At 40.8% G+C, this 24,028-nt stretch overlaps 1 protein-coding gene across 1 annotated transcript in view; it reads right to left on the bottom strand.

The window, feature by feature from the left end:
• Positions 1-8,010: 8,010 nt before the first annotated feature.
• Positions 8,011-24,028, bottom strand: part of LOC108441744 (protein lin-28 homolog A-like) — a 28,214-nt gene continuing 12,196 nt past the window's right edge. The window contains exons 3-4 of the mRNA XM_017721429.1: positions 19,782-19,960; positions 8,011-8,221 (exon numbers count right to left, since the gene is read on the bottom strand). Coding sequence (XP_017576918.1) covers positions 8,011-8,221; positions 19,782-19,960 — 390 coding nt within the window. The remainder of the gene's footprint in view (positions 8,222-19,781; positions 19,961-24,028) is intronic.

Below are 24,028 nucleotides of genomic sequence, written 5' to 3' on the forward strand. Positions count from 1 at the left end.
TTCACTAGAAAGCACAGAGTGAATAATCACACTAAAACACATTCCTGGTCACAACATTCTTCGCATGCTTTGTCACAATATGTTGAAAATGGAAAACAACAATCAGCTGAAACCCGTGTACCTGGATATAAAGCGCAGAGCCGTGCAGACGAGGCTCCGCAGCGCCGCAGTGGAGCCAGCAGCTCACTACGGCCAATGTGGCTACATTCTTTGGTCACTCTCATATAAAATACAAGTTCGTGTCTTCAGCACTGAATGTGATGCTCACAACATCAATGCCATTAGAACAACAACACAAAGACACACTATGAGCATAAACTGGGAATCCCAAACCCTGAGAATCACTGGAGAACAAAGAGAGAAAACAGCATGTCGTGGAAAATAAACTGAAAGAGACTAAATGAGAGATTTTGTGTTGGTTTGTATGTTTCTACCACACGGCTTTGACCCCTTTAATGGTCAAAACGAACCGGTGGGCCCAAAGTTCAGTTACACTAATCAGGCATAACATTATGACCACCTTGTTTGTGGATCAGACACAGCAGTGCTGCTGGAGTCTTTAAACACTGTGTCCACTCACTGTCCACTCTATTAGACACTCATACCTCGTTGGTCCACCTTGTAGATGTAAAGTCAGAGACGACAGCTCATCTGCTGCTGCACAGTTTGTGTTGGTCATCCTCTAGTCCTTCATCAGTGGTCACAGGACGCTGCCCACAGGACGCTGCTGGCTGGATATTTTTGGTTGGTGGACTATTCTCAGTCCAGCAGCGACATTGAGGTATTTAAAAACTCCAGCTGCATTGCTGTGTCTGATCCACTCAGACCAGCGCAACACACACTAACACACCACCACCACGTCAGTGTTACTGCAGTGCTGAGAATGACCCACCACCCAAACAGTACCTGCTCTGTGAGGGTCCATGGGGGTCCTGACCACAGAAGAACAGGGTAACAGAGTATCAGAGAAACAGATGGACTACAGTCTGTAACTGTAGAACTACAGAGTGCAGCTATACAGTCAGTGGAGCTGATGAACTGGACAGTGAGCGTAGAAACGAGGAGGTGGTCAGGATGTTACGCCTGATCGGTGTATAAACTATAACTTAAGAAGAACTCAAGCACTTTGCATTAAGGTCTCTGTAGTTATTGAGTAATAAGCCTTGGTGTAAAATAAGTCGTACCCACTGCACACAGCAGTTTTAAAATCCACCCAAGGCGTTTCAGAAGCTTTTTATCATGGTGGTCTTTGGTTAAGTGAAGGTTTTCCCTTTTCTGAGGGCTGTGGCTGCTTTTGGAGCAGTTATTCTGCTGGGAGTTGTCTGCTCTGGAACAAAAGATAAGAGTTTGTTCACGTAGTTCGGTCATTCAAACGACTCAGAGTAGACCTTAAAGGAGATCCTTCCCAAGTTCAGTGTTTGAGATGTAAACAGAGGCATTCAGAGTGGGTTTCATGTGAAATGGTTCAGACGTCTTCACAGTGGTGGTGATGGGAACCAGGCGTCGCCATGACTACAACACATTTTATTTACCATCCAGAACCACCAGAGAACCTACACGAGTCTTCTGAGTTTATAAGGAATGTTGAAGATGGAAAATAGTGGAAAATCTGGAATAATGAGTTTTCTTTGGGGACTATTTTGTCTCACAACACCCTGCATGTCTCCCTCCACCATGAATGGACTTTGGAAATTGTGTTTTGACTGAGCTTTTAGAGGTGGACGTCTGGTTCCTATCACCACCACTATGAACAATTCTGAACTGTGGACAGTTACAATGTACGACAGAAAAGTCATAATTCATTTTTGCCTGATTTTCCAGCCTCTTTATCCTCTACAGTCAAACAGGCTGTTTTTGTTACTGCGCCTTTAAGACTGATATATGTATATGAGCTCTGCTCTGACTGGTTGCTTTGTATTGCCTCATTCAAAAAGCAGACCACAACAAAACAGCATGGATGGGCGGAGCTAAACTGCTGAAGCCAGAGTAGGAGGATAAAGTGACATCATAAAAACAGTGAATTCAAAACAGGCTGTTTTTTTTACAGCTAGTTTCAATATACGGACCATATGGACGGTGGATCTTCAAGGGTTCTTAAGTGAAGAAAATATGACTGAACACTCAAAGAGCCCTTCGGTTCTTCAGATTGGCGCTCGTTTGAAAAGGGTTCCGTATAGCACCAAAAAGGGTTCTGCTACTGTTACAACGTCAAGCATGTACAAGCAGAAGAACAATTTTTGGTGCTATATAGAACCCTTTTCAAACAAGCGCCAATCTGAAGAACCCTTTCATGATACAAAAGACCCCTTTAATCATCAAGGGTTCTTTGAGTGTTCACTGTCATACAGAACCATTTTCGTCACTCAAGAACCCGTAAAGAAAATCTTTAGTAACTGTGCTGTGAAAACTTAAGCAATGTTTATTAAAAAGAAGTCAGATTTGTTTTTTCATGATCTGGCCCCTTGAAACACGTCAGACGTCTGGTTCCTATCCCACTCCACTGTAAACCCCTCGGTAAGTTTCTCCAGAACGAAGCATTTCACATAAAGCCACTCTTTACCTTCGCTTGCCTATCTAACATTATCACGAGAACTTTAAATATGGGTGGAATTCCCCTTTAACACCAACGTGAGCTTCGGAGTTTTGCACTGATAGCTTGTGCAAAACTATCCGGATTCTGATTCGGAATCTCTGAGGCTCGTTTGCCATAATATTAGGAATAATTTTGATACTAAAAACTAAAACACACACACACACACACACACACACACACACACTGTCAGATGGACAGCGCACTGTTTCAGAGAGGCCTGATGGATCCCGGCAGGCCAGGCTCTCAGTGTCAGCGTCCACTTAGTACATCCTGAGGTAGACTTGTATAGATTCTGAACAAGGCACAGGCCTTGTTATGTTCAAAAGAGGAAAAAAAAGAAAAGAAAAGAAAAGAGACCCCGCCCCCCACAACCCTAACAGACTAATATATCAAGAAAGAATATAATAGTAGAGACACAGTAAACGCTCAGTTGGAACACTGTCTTACCAGCAAGACAATAATTATTGGCTCTCTTGATACGTGAAGCTAACACTGGGCCCATTTGTCCGTACCTAACATGAGACTACTACTCTACTTCCAGCACAGACTACCATGCAATTCAAGAATAAAACAGTTATACTATTATAAGAGCAAAGATATAACGTCTCCATATAAGAATAACACACAATGAGCTGGTGTGGGTTCTTCGTTTAGAAAAAGGGCTGATTTGCCAGTATAAATGTGCAGGTATCTCTTCATATACAGCATTAAAGTGAGAGGCTACCCTTTATTTATTTAATTTACAGTCAAAATACATTATTCATTTTTCAGATGTTTGTGAGGAGCTTAGATATCAGCTAATCCACAAAAACGGGAGCTTCCAAAACTAGAAGTTCAAATAATAGGGCCCCTAAAAACCACCTGGAAGACCAGCTAGACACCAAAACTACCCCTTCAGATAAACAGCACTTGAAGCTTTCCACTCTGAGAGAGAGGAGAAGATCAAGCTGCTCCAGATCTGAAAACATGCACAGGTGTTTCTGTCCATCCTTCCACTGTGAGAAGACCACTCAGCACTGTGGGTCTGAAAGGACGTGTAGCTGATCAAGAAGAACCTCACTGAGAAAAGGAGACGGACACACCAAACAAAGAAGCTGGATGATGGACTGACCACCCCAGAATCCAGACCTCAATGTGACTGAATGGGTTTGATTAGTTCAGAAAATCGTCAACCAGCTTCTCAGACTGAGCTTTGGAGGCGTGTCTGCAGGTTCTTCGAGGAGCTGAAAGTGAAGCTCCTGAGAAGAACGGAAGCTGGAATTGAAGGGAAAGAGAGACTCACTGACACTGAACAGCCGAGATTAGATGTAGTTGAGTAGATTTAGTTTGGTCATTTTCTGTCAAATATACATTTTCTGCTTTTTTCTTAACGCTGTGAAAGGATAACGTGCACTTAACAGCTGTTTTGACTGTAAATGAAATAAACGAAACATGGTCTCTGACTTTTGCTCAGGGCTGTATATCATAATTACGACTCTCAGACTTGATTCAACTCAGTCATTGGATTTAAAACATTCTCAATGAATTTTTGGCACTTTGCATGAGGATAATGCATTTTTCACATTCCCCCAGTGCTCTATCCTACAGTGACAAACAGCCTGATGGACATTTATATTATTTTATAGCAGAGTTTTGATCTATATATCTATTTTTTTGATCTTCAAGGCATCCTAGTTTATTATTTTTCCAGTCAGGTATTTTGGAATCGTGAGAATTAAATAAGGAAAAAATTAGATGACCGAATACTAACATAGCTAATGGTGACAGCCGTAATCATATTATCATACTAGTGTAGATTATGTCAGATTATCAATACAGATGCTACAGATGTTGTAAGTCAATCAGGGCTTTTAAATCCAGTGATGACAAAGGCCTTCAGAACCTGAGTTTGACTTTGGGCAAATGATTTTCTACCAAACTGGCAAAGCTTTGGGTTTAAGCTCCTCCCACTTCATAAAGCTCATGTGTATAACCTTCCCTGAGACAGAATCGAGCACATCCTCAACACCCTGAACTGCAGTCAAGGCAATCAGTGGACTAAAGCCATTTCAAACCGTTCACATTCACTGGTTCGCAATGAAGGCAAATTACATATGGCTCCTGCAGCTTTCCATTGCATTGTTTTTGGCATAGATTAAATATAAAGAAGATCCTCTATTTCCCTTTGATCAAAAGATGCTTGTATCTACAGCAAATATTGCCCCAAAGAATTTATTCATCGGCTACCAACACGGCTCAAACTAGGGCTGAACGATTTTGGCAAAATATGTAATCGTGATTTTTCTGACCAATATTGTGATGACGATATAAATGGCAAACGTTTTCCATAAACTGAGGTATTTCATATGGCCTTTCTTGGCTGAGAAGACCAGTTATCGTGCACCAGCCTGCCAGTTATTCGTGGTTGTGATGTCACAGCAGACGAATGTTTGGTTGCTTCTGATTCGTCAAATTCACCTAAAAGCAGTTCACAAGCTCCATGTTATTAGGTTTAACTTCCCTACTTAAACCTTGCGATTAAGATATTACTGTCACATTCACACCTCAAGAAAAAATGGTTCTTCAAGGGTCCTTTAGTAAAGACAATGGTTCTGTATAGAACCATGCACACTCAATAATACCTTCAGATCTTCAAATTGATGGAGATCTTCAAATTGAGGGTTCTTTGCATCCTGAAATTGTTCTTCAGATTGATAATATGCTGTATATGTTTCTATATAGCACCAAAAAGGGCTCCTCTATCGTTACAAGATTGGCGTCATAATAATAGAAGAACCATAGAACCCTTTTCGAAAAGGTTCTATATAGATCCATATACAGCACATTATCAATCTGAAGAACAATTTCAGGATGCAAAGAACCCTCCGATCATGCAAAGGGTCCTTTGAGTGTTCATGGTGCTATTTAGAACCATATTCTTTACAAAAGAACCCTTGAAGAACCATCATTTTGTTGATAATAGACGGCAAGGCTATAATAAAAACTGCCGCTCTTGCAATCTGAAAGTCGCGTGCTTTCAAATTGCGATTTCGATATAAAACCAAGCTTTCTACAGTAAACTGTGACGCAGAGTGAATAAATGTCCACTGAGTCAACGTAATGAACTCTAACTGAGGTTCACTTGTGAGCTACAAATAAATAATCATGGTTTACAAAGATTACAAATTCGTATTTACATTAAAGCACAGAGAAGTTCGCCTGAGTCAGCTCAGGTCAAGCTCACTGTTCACTCTGAAACTGGAAAAATAGAGAAGAAAAATCACAGAAAAAAAAAAAACATCTTCACAATCCACGTGCTATCGCTCCGGCTCTCTGAAATAAAGGAAAAGTACGACTGCCCTGATTTGCTGGAAGGGGAGCCGTAAAATACAATCACTCAGCATTAAATTATGAAAAATATCACACCACTGCTTTCTCAGGCGCAACAACCAGCGACAGTGCAATCAGTCTCCCAAAATGAGCACCACCATTATTAGAGGAATCTAGTCAGCCTAATCTCTGTCTCTGCATCTGCAGCCTCTCCAGGCCGGATGCGATCTGTGGACTATGACCAAAGTGCGCTAAATGTGGCTGGGAATGTAGACTTGTTATGGTTGGAACAACTGACCACTTGCTTCAATACTAGTTAGAACATTCTTTAGCTGCTTGGCCTGGTCATTTCTTCTCCATGATGCCGCCTCGAGGGCTGTTTCAGTACTTTATCAGCTCGAATAAAGGGAGTTAGATGAGTCCTCGAAGGGTTAAGGAACTTTTGTAAGCCATAAGGAGGAGCTGCTAATAAGCCAGAGCAATAAACTGCTTTGAAATGCTTAATACTTCAAAAATATAACATTTGCTTCAGCAACTGCCCATTGGCTTCTGTTGTAAGCAGTCAGCAGATACTACAGAAAAACATCAACATTAAGCCTGTGTTAGAGGTCTGCACTCCCAAGGGAAACAATATCTTGCGGCATGGGACTCAGTGTTGTGTGCAGGGCCGGGCGGGAAATCAGCCCACTGCAGGCGGGAGCGGGATGAAGTACGCATGAAGAGAAATCTCGCAAATGAATGAACAGCCTAAATAAAGTAGGATGATCATTTATAAACAACATAAAATGATAACAGTAAAAAAAGTTAAATGAAATAAGTTGTTCTAAAGAGTTGCAAAGCCCAGCAAAACACCTAAATTAACTACTCTGTGGTTTAATTCCTGCTCTGTGTTTACTGGGAATACCGAGTGTGATGATGTATTTGTGAATGGTGTCAGATATTCGATGTCAGTTCCCCCTGACGGAGCTGTGCCGGCGCAAGCGGGACAAATGACTCTGATTTTCTATGGGAGCGGGATTAAATCTTGAGGGAGCGGGCGGGGGCGGGAACTGAAAAGCCAGTCCTGTGCAGACCTCTAGTTTGTGTCAATCGACTGTATGCTACAGATACAGCAGATGGAGATTAGGTTCTCTAATCTTACAGCAGGGCTGAGCGATGTATCGTCTACATCGTGATGTTGGCATATTGTGATAATGCTTTACAGTTTTATTTAGTATTTGTGACGCGTTTGATAGAAAATAAGCACTATATACATAATAGAATCCCCATAAAATAGCAGTGTCTCTGATGCCAAGCAGTTTTTTGTTTTTTGAGGCTTTTAGTTCTGTTTTTTGTACTTTATTCACGGCATATAAGACCTGCGTATTAACGGCAATGTATGTTATTCACCGGGTGCTTAAGACTGATTTGAAACTTTTTAACAGCACTAAGAAATGCCAACAAGAAATGCCAACAAGAAATGTATTATGGTATCATAAATGGTATCATATTTGGAAAACATTGTGATATTGGATTTCATTAATATTGCCCAGCCCTATAAATAATAACTGTGCTTTGTTTGGTTATCCAGGCCATGTGGTCGTATTTCATGCACACTTCCGTTATCAGTTCTCCAACAATCATTTAACAGCAATGCTAACATGAAAACGATCTGTGGAGTTCTAGCTAAACACACTCTGATAAACAAAATCACAATTTCAATAAAATAAAAATGAAAAAAAAAAATAGTTCTAAGAAAAGTCGTTACCATCGTGGCTTATTGCGAGTTGTAAACATAACAGGCTTTGATTGTATCCATACAAATCTAAGACACTTTGCTAGCTAAAGCAGAAAATCAGAGCGTGTTAATGGAAAATGAATCAATCGTGTTAAAAACGTGTGTCAGCCACACAGCAGAGGGTCAAAACGAGAAGGCGAGAAACAGCAGTAACAATCTGCAGCACTTAGCAACAAAGCTCTCGCGTCAGATACGATGCCGTGTGAGTGAGAGATGACATTCATTTATGCCGTTGGCAAAAAAACAAACAAAACAAGAACCTGAGGTAGTTCCAATAGCAGCACTGAAACTCTGATTGGCGCTTGTGTTTTCTTTCCATTGCTACTATCCTTCAATCTGAGCTCTCCGGGGGGTCCGGCGTGTGGCTTGGCTCCCCTGGCATGGAGATGGGCTTTCCCTGAGACCCTGGCGACGACTGCTGTGCTTTGATTGGACAGTTGGCTACCATGTGAGACATGCTTTGGCAGAAATGGCACTTCTTGGGCTGAGGGGGCAGCTGGCATTCTTTGGCATGGTGGTCCGGTCCTCCACAGTTATAGCACCTAGAGAAGCGAGGAGAGAAGAGGACGCTGTGAATGTAAGCAGTCGTATCTAAGTTTATATAAAAAGGGTCTTTTAAAGGGTAATTCCACCAATTTTTCAAAAATTCTGCATAATTTAGTGAGTGAGGTGTAAACAGAATGATTCAGATGGTTTGGTGTGAAATGGTTCAGACGTCTTTACAGTGGTGTTGATGGGAACCAGGCGTCGCCATGACTACAACACAGATATAGACACTTTATTTACCATCCAGAACCACCAGAGAACCTACACGAGTCTTCTGAGTTTATATGGAATGTTGATGATGGAAAATAGTGGAAAATCTGGAATAATGAGTTTTCTTTGGGGACTATTTAGTCTTAGAACACCCTGCATGTATCACTCCACCCTGAATGGAGTTGAAGTTCTCTAAACTCTCATAAAACAGCGTCTCAGTCATCAGGCAGTGAATTCAGAACCAGTTCATGTAGGAACTTTCTGTGAAGAGCTTTTAGAGGGGGACGTCTGGTTCCCATCACCACCACTGTGAACATCTTAACCACTTAATTAGGCAGAAAGTTTTTAATAATAGTAAGAATTACTGTTGTTGTGTAGTGAGTGGAGTATAAATTAGGTATTGCATAGAAACTGGCAGGCCTGTTCCGATTATGTTCCTGATTATTTTGAATATTTTCATATACTGTCAATTTCTTTACTTATTCATATATACAAATGAACTTTTTTTAGCCACCCCCCTCTAGTCTTTTGACTTATGTGTTATTGGTATGCAGAGAATGAAAATCAATCAAAAATCAATAAAAAGTTATTAAATAAAAAAATAAACCAACACATTTATCCGAGAGCTTAATTAAAATTCCCTTTGGAATTTATTTTTTAATTTGAAGTGTGTCATTGCTGTCTGTAAAACACTTTTAGCTGCCACTGGTATAAAAAGTGGTCTAGAATTAAAGCTATTATTATTACTATTATTAGTAGTAGTGTGAATGAATAATAATATTGAACACTAAATTATTTATGATAAATGACCGAGTGATGAATTATTGAATGATAAGTGACCACAGCCAGGGCCCAGTTTATCACAAGATCATCTTAACTGCTAGAGAGAGTGTTCTGTGTGATGCTCACTCTACCACTTAGGAATCATCTCTGTGCCAAGATAAGCACCAATACTAAATACTAATACTTAATACTAAACCTCAGATGACTTCAACCAGTGAGTCACATGACAGAGAATAATCCCAGCAAAAATGCCTACACTAACAGGCCACTAGGGGTCAGTGCAGTTAAGCATTTGAGATCAAGGTCAGAGGCTTCCATCAAACAGTACATGCACAGAACATTAATACAAATACAATTATGCTGATCATTGCAGTTTTGTGTGTGTGTGTGTGTGTGTATATATATATATATATATATATATATATATATATATATATATATATATATATAAATATACAATAAATTTGAAATAACTTACACAGTATATTAAAAGCTTAATGTCACAGACTCGACACCAAAGCAATGACATGGAACCAAATATAGTAAATGTTATAAATATTTAACTGTATTTATCCATTTAGATTTAAGCTGCTATTGAATTAGCAAGATTTGGACACTGCTTTTCAATATGAGGCATTACAAATCTAAATTTATTACTGCTGTTCTACAGCTTTCTGAATAATTATGGAATAATCTAGAGCTCCAGTCATCATCAAATTTGTCTTTGATGCTTCATACACATTCTTTCACATCAATAAAATATGAGCACCACACAAGAATCATTTTAAACATACATAATTGGTTTTGGATTATTACTTTACTCAGGTAGAGTCCAAAATGACTAATTACTTAAAAAAACAAATCTTACTGACGTTACTGTGAAAGAATGGCTTTGCCTTCTCCTCTGAAGCAGAGAGACAAGTTTTTATTCTGATGGCAACAACAGACACACTATATGTTTCAGGTATTTTAGCCACGCCCATTGCCAACAGGTTTAAAAAATCAAGTACATAGCCTTCTAGTCTCCACAGACAAACACTGGCACATGGTCATACGGAAGAACTCAGTGACTTTAAATGTGGCACTGTGAGGACGCCAAAGCTGCGCTTTGAAATCGGCTGGATTCGTTTTACCAAGTCAGTTTGTGAAATTTCTGCCCTGCTAGAGCTGCCCCGGACAACTGTAAGTGCTATTATTATGAAATGGAAGCATTTAAGAGCGACACCAACGTCTTAAAGCATGGCTCCTCTGCTGCATCACTCGCTACAGAGTTCCAGACTCACTGTGAGTTCCAAAGAAACTCATGAAATGGGTTTTCATGGCTGAGCAGCTGCACACAAGCCTAACCCTTTAATGTCCACACCAAGAAAAAAGCAATTTATTTTTTTGTTTGGGGCAATAATAAAAACAATTTGTATTTTCTTTTTCAGTTTTTTTTTCACCCCAGAATTGTTTAAATATTCATGTGAAATATTCACAAACGGTCAAGATGGAACTTTGTGCCATATGTAGTTACTCAAAATAGGCTCTACCAAATGTTTCAGCAGAACATTAAAGGGCTAAATGCCAAGTGTCGGCTGGACTGGAGCAGTGGAAACGTGTTCTCTGGAGGGATCAATCAGCTTCACTATCTGGTCTGATGGATAAATCTGGGTTTGTTGGATGCCAGGAGGACGTCACCTGCCTGGAATGCACAGTGCTAGCAGTAAAGTTTGGTGGACAAGTGCTAATGAGCTGGGCTGTTTTTCAGGGTTTGGGCCCCTCAGTTCCAGTGAAAGGTAATGTTAATTCCAGATGAGTCTGTTTTCATGGTTTATTATCCTACTATAATCAAAACTGATGGCCTAAGTCTGGACACACACACATACGGAAAAGTAAAAACTGCCACATAAACATTTTGATCTCACACCTCGAGGACTGACAAGGCTCAATCCCTCGTTCCCAACCCCCACATTCTAACCCGGCTCCCCCTCCCCTGAGGGCTATTGATCAGAGTGAGTGTGGACAGGCAGTTGGAACCGGAGGAGGGAGCAGGGAATCTCTTTGGCCCTTTGTTTCAATACACCAGCGTGGCCTTTAATCTCTGACCTCTGCACTCCGCTGCCCAGCCCCCACCCTGCTCTCTCACACCGTGGACCCGGGTTACCATGGCAACGGTCACCTATGACCTTTCGTAGGCATCTACGTCTGTTATTAATTAAATGGACAGGATCTGATCCTTCATCCGGACTGGCTCCCGCAACAGCAGAGCGTCAGCGACTCCCAGCAGGAAAAGATACAGAAAGATTCAAAACCAAACGAAACAGAATCAGGACTTTTCAAGAAATACGTGTTTGTGTGTCGTGCGTCGAGCTGCGCTTTGAAATCGGCTGGAAGAGATACAGCGTGTTTTAACTTTGGGGGGGCGGGTATGATGAAGAGTTAACATCACTTTACCTGGACAGTTCCATGATACACAGTATAGCCAGGACAGGGATTAAGCTCAACCAGGCATGTGCTGTGATTTTAACTCATTTTTAAGCCACATTTGGTCAACCGGATTTTAATATCAGGCCAAATTCCAGCTTCACTTGCAGCGTGAGGAGGGTAGAGAAGCCCGGTCAATCCTGGATCAAGGTGGGCTCCTACCTGGCTACCTTCTTCTGCTATCACTGTGAGTTAAATGAGGAATATGCAGCACCACGATGGCAGCATTCTAGCCATGCTGTATACCTTAGCGCATGCCACTGCTACAAATGCATATTTGTTTTTCTTCTATTTCTAGATTTTTTTTTTTTTAAATGTTCCGACCAGTCAGCGTAGTCTGGGGCTTGTGATACACCAGACCACAGTCAGGTTATCTGAGTGTTTCTAGAACCAGCCCTCTTAAATGAAATATTTCTATTAGGTATCGTTGCTTAATGTAAAGCAAAATGATCTGCCATTTATTTGCTATGGCTTAGAAGTAAGCTTGCTGTGCTGACCTGCGCCGGCTGCATATTAACAACAATATATTTTCCAAATGTACTGCATCCCACTGTGGCACAATATTGCTAACAGCAGTTCAGTCATCATCCTGCACATTCGGCAAAGCTGCTGTGATTAAAAACAAAACTATAATGAGATTATAATCATGTTAATGAGAACACACATTAACATAAACCCAACAACCAGTGCAACACATCTTTGTAAAGTAGTTGCGCACTCTTCACAAGCACCTTTACCTCAATGAAAACGACACCAACCCAAACTGGACAGCTGAAATGCACATAACAAAAACAGATAAAACAACATCTGCAAACTGGGGCAGTCGTGGGCTGGAGGTCAGGGAACCAGCCCTGTAACAGGAAGGTCGCCAGTTCAATCCCCAGCACCGACAGTACATGACTGAGGTGTCCTTGAGCAAGGTACTTCACCCCGAACGGCTCCCTAGGCAATTAGGGCTGCCCACCGCTCCAGACAAGTGTGCTCACTGCCCCTAGTGTGTATGTGGTGTTTCACTTCATGGATGGGTGAAATGCAGAGGTGAAATATCCCTGTTGTGGGACTATCCATCCATCCATCCATCCATTTTCCAAGCCGCTTCTCCGTCAGGGTCGCGGGGGGGTGCTGGAGCCTATCCCAGCAGTCTTCGGGCGAAAGGCACGATACACCCTGGACAGGTCGCCAGTCCATCACAGGGCAGACACACAGACACGGACAGTCACTCACACACTCACACCTAGGGGCAATTTAGCATGTCCAATTGGCCTGACTGCATGTCTTTGGACTGTGGGAGGAAACCGGAGAACCCGGAGGAAACCCACGCAGACACGGGGAGAACATGCAAACTCCACACAGAGAGGACCCCAGTCACCCGGCCGGGGAATCGAACCCAGGCCCTCCTTGCTGTGAGGCGACCGCGCTACCCACCACGCCACCGTGCCGCCCTGTTGTGGGACTAATAAGGATTAAATAAGAAAGAAACTGAACAGCCAAAACCACCAGGTATCCTAACTGATGCGCACTGCAATGGCAGGAGCAGAAACCACAGCTGCAGCCCAACAAATTAATGTGAATTTAGTCATTTCTATTTGTTTCTCATTGTCTGATATTGAACTGAACCTGTTAATATATTTCACTAACTTCTTTTGCTTCAGTCTTTCAAAGAAAAGGGTGTGAAATCGTGGGGGAGGGGGATAAAATGTTTTGAGTAAATGTTTTGTCTGAAAGTGTTAAACAGTGTTAAAACTCTGGGGTCTAAATGGAAAGAAATAGATACCAAGATATAATTAAGTATTCAAATTATTGAGAGAAGCACTAAAAATCTCCCCTTTAAATCACTTATAGTCCGAGACTAAGACTAGGCATCAGCTCTGTCCGGGAAACCAGCCCATATCTCCACAACTGTAAAGCTAAAAGTCAAAATGTAACAAGAGTTTCTTTTCAAGACATTTTGAGCTCCATTCATCAGGAAATTCTGACACAATGTAAACAACAACTGGCATTTTCATATCATGTAATAAACAAAAAAATAAATACATAAATAGGATCTAAAATGTCTTGTGTGATAGCTGAGCCACTTTAAAAAACGGCTATAAAGCAGAAGAAAAATACGTCAAGAAAACAAGACGTCATAATGATCTGCTACCCATTTAGCTACTTGTTACTATGCAGTTGATGCACTTTCTATACACGGGTTATTGATTATAGAGTCTCTATAACTGCTTTTTTATGGCCCATGCAGTTGTTCAGTGCTCTGACCATATCTATCACACACTCAGACATTAGTATAGTGATGTAATTCATCATAGTAATGATTAAATATTGTCATAGTAGCCATCCTGGCTGTAACACTGGAATCAGATCCTCTTTGAGAAGAATCAGAATCAGAATCAAGCTTTGTTGGCCAGGAATGCTACAAGGAATTTGGTTTTGCTTACAGGAGCTCACAGAGCACAGAATCAGACAGATGTTTACGTGTAGTGAATATAAAATAAAATAAAATACAATAAAAAAAATAAAACATGCATTCCTACCATCAATCCAGGAAAGCTTGGATTTCAGACTTCAATAAAAAAAAAAAAATGAGATGCAGTGATTCGGGATGCAATCTGGCAATTTATTCTTTTAATTCTGGCTGATCTGTGTTTAAGTTTAATGAGATAAATGCCACCCAGGTAAATGTAGCTGTACTGTATTTGAATGCTGCTGCCGTAATGCCAGTTTAGCCCATCAACCCTCTGTGGTCTGTGGTCATTCTTTCAATTTGTCCATCTCTTCTTAAACTCTCCTCTAAAGGCTCTTCAGAGAACACGATCCTCATGTGTTTCATATCTAAATGCTCCGTTATCTTCATCACTACTTTCCAAACCCGCTGCAGCAGCTTCAGCAGCTGGAAACTCTCTGACGCCGTTTCACACGAGTCTCTGATGTGGACTGAATGAAGAATGAAGGGTTTCTGATGTGATGGTCAGTCCTTAGTGATCTCCTGAGTGTCCGTCGTTCAGTTTCACACAGAATGTAGACGGACACGCGAATCCAGCAGCTCCACATGGTGAGAGGCAGATGACGTGTATCTCAACCCCTCTTCATAGGCTCATAACTCCAGATGTGAGTCTCGTTTGATCTCGTGATGAGATGGGATGGAAAGGAAGTGTTTGAACTGGATTTCTGAGCTGGATCATCAAAGATACAGAGACAGATATAGAAACAGGGGATTTGACGCACAGGCAAGTTTGTGGACTCCAGAGGGTTAAAGAGCAAATAACTGTACTGTTCGTTAATTCGTTTTTGTACTGTGACACTGGCTTACAGACAGTCCTGGAAAAGTAATGCGGTGTTTTATATGTTGATCCAATACAGCTGACTTGGCTGTGAAAAAATTAGATGAGAAACTGACTATAATATAAATCATGATCAATGCATCCCTAGAAATTATATTATCAGAAAAGCCAAGATTTAATTTGACTGCATCTCAATTCATCCACTGTGACCACAAGCTGAGGTCAGATAGTCACTAATGTGTTTTCACCAAGCCCCCTGATTTCCTGCTCTTACTCACTGCTGCCAGTGCTGGACAATACCACTACATGAATACATCATCAGCACTTGGCTGGACAGGTTCAGTGTCGCTGTTGTCCGATGAAAACCTTGTATCTCCAAAATGGTAACTTCACAGGAGAAGGAAAAAACATACTTTATTTTTAATGTAAGTCAATGGAACCAGACGTCGTTCCAAGTCATTTTTGGCCGTTTATTTTAGTCCATTCATTGTGAAATTTACACACAATGTAAAGAGTAACAGGCATTTTTTAAATTATGTCAAAAACCGAAAAATGTCAAAAATGGAGAAACAAGCTTTTCTTCAGACAGCAGGGATATATGGATTATTACACTGATACTGTATCACTGAAGGATGCAATGCGCAGATGAGAAAAGGAGCAACTGAGCTCAGTATTATTCACTGCACCTTGTGTCCAAATCACAGTTCCAGATGAGTTTCTGTGTGTTTTGATGAATTAAGGTCATTAAGGTTAACTATTTCAGGCAAAATAATGCAGAGCAGTCTAACCCACTCATGGTCAGCGACTAATTTCAGTACAATCTTTAAATAAAAGGTGCCACAAATGGTTTTTTTGTGTGGTTCCGCAGATGAACCTCTTTTTTTCCCAAAAGAGCCTTTAAGGAATGTTTCTTTAGAGAACACAGAACACAGAATCATTTTTTTTTTGAGTGTGAAGAACTTTTTTGAATTTTAAAGAGTCCCCATATAAAGGTTCTAGATAGCACCCTCAAAGTAGGAAAGAACCTCTACATTATGTGTAGCGCGCATGGTGAGGAAAAAATGCCATAGAACCTGTTCTGGAAAGATTTAAAGGAATCCCTTATGGAATTTCTCTAATGAACTCTTAGGTCACTTATTGATTTGATGAAAATGTGGTTCATTTTAGCTGCACTGTCATTATTCTGGCTGGTGTGTTTGAAGCTGGTTTGTGCTCTCAGGTGTGTTTTCAGGTGTTGTGTTGTGTCTCTGTGTGTCTGCTTCTCTGCTATTTATCTATTATACTTATATTGTGCAACCTGGTGAAGCCAAAGTGAAATTTCCAGAAATGAACAATAAAGTTAAATTTATTCTATTCTATTCTATTCTATTCTATTCTATTCTATTCTATTCTATCCAGACAAAAAAAAAGATGGTTCTTCAAGGGTTCTTCAGTAAAGCAAATGGTTCAATATAAAACATAAACCTCTGAAGGACTCTTTGCATGATTACAGATTCTATTCATTATGAAGAGGTTCTTAAGAATGTGCTGTAGATGGTTCCACATACAATTTTTTGGAAAAGGCACCCAAAACGGTTCCTCTAAACTCTTAAAAAGATGGTTCTTCAAGATTTCTGTAGTAAAGAAAATGGTTATATAGAACCATGAACACTCAATGAACCCTTTGCTTTATTAAAGGGCTTTTTGCATCATGAAAGGGTTCTTCAGATTGATGGAGATTGAGCTGTATTTAGGGTTCTATATAGCACCAAAAAGGATTCTTCTATTGTGACGGTTTCAAAAAGGTTCTATATAGAACCATCTACAGCACGTTCTCCATCAGTTTGAATAAACCTTTCATGATGCAAAAACCCTTTAATTATACAAAGTGTTCTTTGAGTGTTCATGATTTTTTCATAGCACCATTTTCTTTACTAGAGAACCCCTGAAGAATCTGGTTTTGGAGGGTAAAATGATGAAATTTTACAGCTTAGATGAACATCTGAAAGGAGCCGTTTGATTTCCTTTGATTATATGTTATTGTTCTAATTTTATTCACAATCAGATTTGGATTTTTTTATAGTTTTCTTAAAAATTAGTAGCCCAATGTGACCAAAACCACTAGACTCTGAATGATAAATTGTGAATAACTCATTTTTAGCCACGCAGTTTGACTGATTTCAAAAATCTTGATAGACCTGTGCTCAGAGAACACAATGACATTTACGTTACTGGGTTATTTATCTCACACTATAGATTCACTAGTGTTTTTAGTATTTATATTTACAGCGTTTGGCAGATGCTCTTATCCAGAGCGACTTATGATTTAATCATTTTCACAGGTAGGTGAAGGCAGCGTTAGGAGTCTTGCCCAAAGTCTGTTATTAGTATAGCGTAGGTCACTAAGGTGGGGATCGAACTCCAGTCTACAGCATAGAAGGCAGAGATGTTAACCACTACACCATCCAACCAGCGCCATACGCTATACAATAGTATAATACAATCACAATAAGCAGCACTATAATCAAAGTACTAGCACTCTGTCTGGATTCTGTCCTGATGAAGCTGAGCCCTCTACCTTCCTCCATGATTCCTCACACTGCAGGAGGGCTCCGGCTATCAGTAAACGGGAGCCCGAGGCCGACTGCAGCTGCTGTGCTACAGAGCGGAGGGGGGTGGTGGTGGGGGGTGGGTGAGGCGAAAGCTCCATGGGGTTAATTCCTGAGCCCTGAGATTTTAAACAACCTATTGATCCAGGTCAGGTCATCATCACACACTGACGGGGGGATGGGTGGGCTTCATTTGGCCGACACCTGAGATACGTTTGTTTTCCCCTGGTAAATATCACAAGCCACACCTCTTCTCCTTCACTACTCCTCTCTGAAGACCTCCAGCCTCAGGTGAGGGAGGAGAGTGGCGATGGTGAGAGATAAATCAAGCTCATTTCGATGTTCTCTAAGCAAAAAATCTTCTATATAGTACCAAAAAAAGGGCTCTGCGGCTTGAAAAAACAACGGCAGCCTTTTGGTGCTTTGAAAGGTTCTATATAGAACTGTCTATAGCAGGTTCCCCATAGATCTCATCATGAACCCTTTCATGAGACACAAAAACGTTTCTTCCGGAGTTTTGATGCAAAAATTCATGAATATTGAAGCCTGAATATTCTGCCTGGGCTGTCGGCAGCCTTTTAGCCCATTTAGCTACCTTTTAGCCCATTTAGCCTGCTATGTTTTAGCCTATTAGCTGTCTTTTAGCTTGTAAATCCTGCTATGTTTTAGCCTATTAGCTATCTTTTAGCTTGTAAATCCTGCTATGTTTTAGCCTATTAGCTATCTTTTAGCTTGTAAAGCCTGCTATGTTTTAGCCTATTAGCTATCTTTTAGCTTGTAAAGCCTGCTATGTTTTAGCCTATTAGCTATCTTTTAGCTTGTAAAACCTGCTATGTTTTAGCCTATTAGCTATCTTTTAGCTTGTAAAACCTGCTATGTTTTAGCCTATTAGCTATCTTTTAGCTTGTAAAGCCTGCTATGTTTTAGCCTATTAGCTGTCTTTTAGCTTGTAAAGCCTGCTATGTTTTAGCCTATTAGCTATCTTTTAGCTTGTAAAGCCTGCTATGATTTAGCCTATTAGCTATCTTTTAGCTTGTAAAGCTTGCTATGTTTTAGCCTATTAGCTAGCTTTTAGCCTGTATGTAAATAAAATCAGTTGTTAGCTCCTCAGTTTACACAGAACTGGGTTCTTCCTTCATCTATCAGTTCCCTCAGTGGTTCATGTGAGCAGTACAACAGTCCATTAACAGTAGTGAGTTGGAGAAGTACATGCTGAGCATTTCACAACAGCTTTGAGTGCGACTCCCATTTCAGAAACAGCTCTATCTGCTTTATAGTGAACATACTAACAATCACAGCAACCAGTTCTTCCACCAGGCAGGGTAGTTCTTTAGCAGTAGGCTAATGAAGTTAATGTTACCATGATGGCTAATCTTCAAGCTATCAAGCATTGATCAGTTCTAATATAGATCAGCTATGTGTAGCGCGTCACTGTAAAATGGAAGTGCAGTCCAATTTGAATCGTCTAAACACTTAAAAAAGATGGTTCTTCCATTCTTCAAGGGTTCTTTGCTAAAGAAAATGGTTCTACACTCAAGGAACCCTTTGCACGATTAAGGGCTCTTTGCATTGTGAAAGGGTTCTTCAAATGAAAGGAGATTGTGCTGCAGCACCAAAGAGGGTTCTTCTACTGCAACAAGCTTGACATCATAACAATAGCAGAACCCTTTTTTGGTGCTATATAGAACCCTTTTCAGAAAGGTTCTATACAGAACCATCTACAGCACATTCTCCGTCAATCTGAAGAACTTTTTTTGCAATCCAAAGAACCCTTTAATCATGGAAAGACTTCTTTGAAGGTTCATGGTTCTATATAGAGCCGTTTTCTTTACTAAAGAACCTTCTCAGGACCGTTATTTTTGAGTGTGTGTGCAAAAGTCAGTTTATCCTTCTATCCTTTCACCTTTAAACCCAACCAGTTACAACTGCATCCTCCCAACAAAAGTCGTTCCCAAAGATCTCACAGACATTACGTTCTCTTTCAAAGAGACGCTAATGTAAATGAATAATGTTTTACTTGCTAGTGATGGAAATTAAATAAATAAAGGCTGGTCTCTGACTTTTGCACAGTACCTTTAATTGTGTGCTACAGATTCTCATTAGACTGAATAGGGTCTTTGCCAAGAAGCTTGACCTTTAGCTAAAAGTGCTAAAAATAAATGCATTTGTGGGCTGGCCATGGTTAGACCAATCGGATGGCATGACCAAACAAACTAGCCAAGGTTACTCACCGGTCCCCTTTCGAACGGCGTTTCTGGGCACTTTTTGGTCTTTTCTCGCTGCCCACGCATGGCGCCCCACCAGGACCCGTTACCCACAGAGACTCCAAGCCCTTCGAGGACTTCTTAAAGGTGAACTCCACCGGCTCTCCTTCTCTCAGACTGCGGAAACCGTCCATGTGAAGCTTGCTCTGTCAGAAAGAGAACACCACTGAAATCATAGGCTCTGAGTTAAACTATGTTTAGTTCAGTGCAGTAAAGCTTCTTTGGTCATTCTGCAACTTCGAATAATAGAATCAAACAAATCAATCAATATGTACACAGTTCTGCTAAATCACACTATGAATAGATGGTATGACTTTTGGAACATTTGAATCAGTTCTGTTCTGTTATTATAACATTCAGGAAAGTCGGTAATGGCACTCGATACTCAATAGTTTCTGTCTATCGCGACTGTCAATCAAGTTGGGCAGTTTAAATGTCTGAAAAGTGGCCGTCTGCAGCTTGAAAACGCACGAAATGAAATTTGTCTCGCAATCTGTTCTCTTTTAATGAGCTCTCCTTTACTGTGTAACGTTAGTGCCTGTCCTCCGTCAGCCCTGTTATGTTGTTTGGCTTTAGAACATTCTGTAACAGCTTGAAGCAGATCCTGTTTTCTTGCTTGTGCTCAGAATACCTTCTCTCACCAAACATGGGGTTTAAAATGTTTTTACGTCAGTTATTGAAAACAAAAAAGGGAATGCATAGCTACAGACTGCTTAACATGTCAAAATTTATCAAGAACTTCCAAACCACACCAAAGATTACTACAGCATCCCAAAATCTACCAAGATCAACTAAAACATATCAAAAACAACCAAGTTACACCAAGAACAACCAAATCACATCAAGTTCTACCACACCAAGAACAACAAAATCACACCAAAATATACCACACCAAGAACTACCAAACCATATCAAAACTACAATACCAAGAACATCTAAACCATACAAACATCAAAACCTATCACAACAAAAACAACAAAACCACATCAAAACAACCAAACCATATCAAGTTCTACCAAACAATATAAAAAACTATCACACCATAATAAACCATCCCAAGAACAGCTAAATAACATAAAAAACAACTTAAACCAAGAATTACCAAGACATAAAAACTACTAAACCTTATCAAGAACAACTAAAACACACCAAAAACAACCAAACTTTACCAAACTTACTAAATCTGCAGACACGCCTCCAAAGTTCAGTCTTAGAAGCTGGTTTATGATTTTCTGAAGTAATCAAACCCATTCAGTGGTGCTGAGGTCTGGACTCTGGGGCGGTCAGTCCATCGTTCAGCTTCTTTGTTTGATGTGTCCATCTCCTTTTCTCAGTGAGGTTCTTCTTGATCAGCTACACATCCTTTCAGACCCACAGCACTGAGTGGTCTTCTCACAGTGGAAGGATGGACAGAAACACCTGTGCATGTTTTCAGATCTGGAGCAGCTTGATTTTTGATGGGGGCAGTTTTGGTGTCTACCAGCTCTTCCAGATGGTTGTTAGGAGGAACATTTTTCTCTGTAGCTTTTAGTCGTTCTGCTCCTGTGCTTTTATCTAAAAGTGCACTTTTACTTAAAGGAAAGTGTTTACACTGGAAATTAAATAAATGGATAAATGGACTCCTCACTCCTATTTAAAACATCCCTATCCACTACTGTTGAAACTTTCTTTTGTCCAGAGTACCTTCAGAATGGACTCAGGATGGAGATGAGAATCCAGTTTGAACATTGAGACACTGCAAAATGACTCCATCTGGTAGAATCTCCACCTGACCATCAGTGGCAAGAGGATATTGGAGGAGAAGGAGGGGGAAGTGTGCATTCCTGAGATGGTTGCTCTACAGGCATGTGGAGAGGGGGCTAGCAAAAGGATCTACCTTAAAAACCAACACCCAGTTGTCTCCAATTGGAGACCATGTTTCTGGTGACTTCATCGTTCTCCAAAAGAGCTTTCAAGAACCACTGGATTTTAACAGTGACAGCGGTGGACCAGGCGTGGTCCCACCATTCAATCAAACATCAACGTACAATCCCATAACACATGTGGCTGTGACAAACATCAACTCTATCAGATCAACAAGGTAGCACCACATCTGAATATAGTCTTGAAGAGTCCTGTTCGAGGGTGGGAAGCTTGTGTTGGGCCATTTTACGGCCCTCGAATGCCTCAAGCTTAACCCGGACACCTCTCTCACAAGAACAGGGGGGTGCAAAGACCACCACCCCCCTTTTGAAGTGAGGGCAGTGGGAAAGGAATTCAATCCTGATTGCCTGACAACCTCTACATTCCTCCTTCCCAACCCCCCATCAAGGTTTCCTGGAACTATCCCGCCATCCCTTCATCCTCTGACCTCTTCCACCACTGCCCCCTCCTCTTTTACTATGGAAGACTTTTTATGAATGAGTCCAGCTAACAAGGCCTCTCCCTTTCCCTCCATAAACCCTTCCTCCTCCCCTCATCCACACCTCCCATCCCCCTCGATCCCTCTCTTGCTCTCTCTATCTCTGTCGGCCTGTCGCAAAGTCCACATTTGTGGTCTGTGGTCTTGCTTAAGTGGACACTTTCATACGGGTTTAGCAAACGTGTACAAGCAGCTCTTAAGACCACATGTCCTGTCTTTGTCGGACAGGTCTCAGAAATATAGCTTCATAAATGGTTCTTTGCTTGGACATGGGGTTCTAGGAAATGCCCTTAAGTCGTACTATGTGGTGGGTCTTCTGCATCATCCCCAAATGCATCAAAAAGCCACTCTTTACATGTTTTTTTTTTTTATTACTTTCTGTTTTTTTATTGGACTGTTGGTCAGCATCTGTCATTTTAAAGGTGCTCTACTAGTAAAGATTGTTCATATCTCTTTTATAAAATATCTAGAGAAAAGAAAGCAAGAATGGTCCCTCTACTAGAGGCAATATGGCAAAACATCATGATACCTCAAGACATTTTCACAACATGCAATATGTACCGCAATATTTTCATTTGGAACAGACAAAAAAAGGATCAGAAGTCCCACATTTACAAGAACACAATCAAAAACTATGAGCACAATGATGTTTCCTATCATTTTGAATACTGCACAACACTAAATCCAATTAAGCATCATACTGTCTCTGAGGAAACATGCAGGTGGTCAGTGTTTTGATGATGTCAACCACATGCTCAAAAAAGCATTGCAAAGAATTCACCTCTAGGGAATTCAAGTAGTATGTTAGCTATAAGCTAATAGCAATTCAAAAACATTTACAACCATTCTGCACTAAACAAGGACATTTACATCCTGCGAAAGGCATTTTATTTTTTATCTGAAGTCACAGAAATCATACACTCACCAGCCACTTTATTAAGTACACCTATTTAGTTGCTTCTTAACACAAATAGCTGATCAGCCAATCACACGGCCACAACTCTGCATTTAGGCATGTAGAGGTGGTCAAGACGACCTGCTGAAGTGCAGACCGAGCATCAGAACAGGGAAGAAAGGGGGTTTAAGGGACTTTGAACATGGCGTGGTTGTTGGTGCCACACGGGCTGGTCTGAGTATTTCAGAAACTGCTGATCTGCTGGGATTTTCACACACAACCATCTCTAGGGTTTACAGAGAACGGTCCGAAAAAGAGGAAATATCCAGTGAGCGGTCAGTTGAGTGGACAAAAATGCCTTGTTGATGTAAGAGGTCAGAGGAGAACGGGCAGACTGGTTCCAGATGATAGAAAGGCAACAGGAACTCAAATAACCAACCAAAATCTCTGAGGAACATTTCCAACACCTTGTTGAAAGTTTGCCACAAAGAATTAAGGTTCTGAAGGCAAAAGGGGGTCCAGCCTTTTACTACCAATACCTAATAAAGTGGCTGGTGAGTGTATATCTGATCTTGTATGTGTCAGTTTTACAGAGACTCTTTCAGTAAAGAGTTCTGACATAGGTGATTGGTATAGTGTAGTGGGTAACCCCTCTACTTCTACGCTGTAGACTGGGGTTCAATCCCCCACCTGAGTCAGCACCCTACACTACACCAATAAGAGTCCTTGGGCAAGACACCTAACACCACCTTCGCCTGTGTAAAAATGATTCAATTGTAAGTTGCTCTGGATAAGAGCGTCTGCCAAATGCCATAAATGTAAATGACATGGAGCCGCCACTGTTTAACATTCCTAACAACTAACCAGAACCTGCTTAGACTAAAACTCGCACTCCTAGTGAACTCTAGTAAACAACTA

This window comes from Pygocentrus nattereri, chromosome 1 (assembly GCF_015220715.1).
Source record: "Pygocentrus nattereri isolate fPygNat1 chromosome 1, fPygNat1.pri, whole genome shotgun sequence".
Lineage (NCBI taxonomy): Eukaryota > Metazoa > Chordata > Actinopteri > Characiformes > Serrasalmidae > Pygocentrus > Pygocentrus nattereri.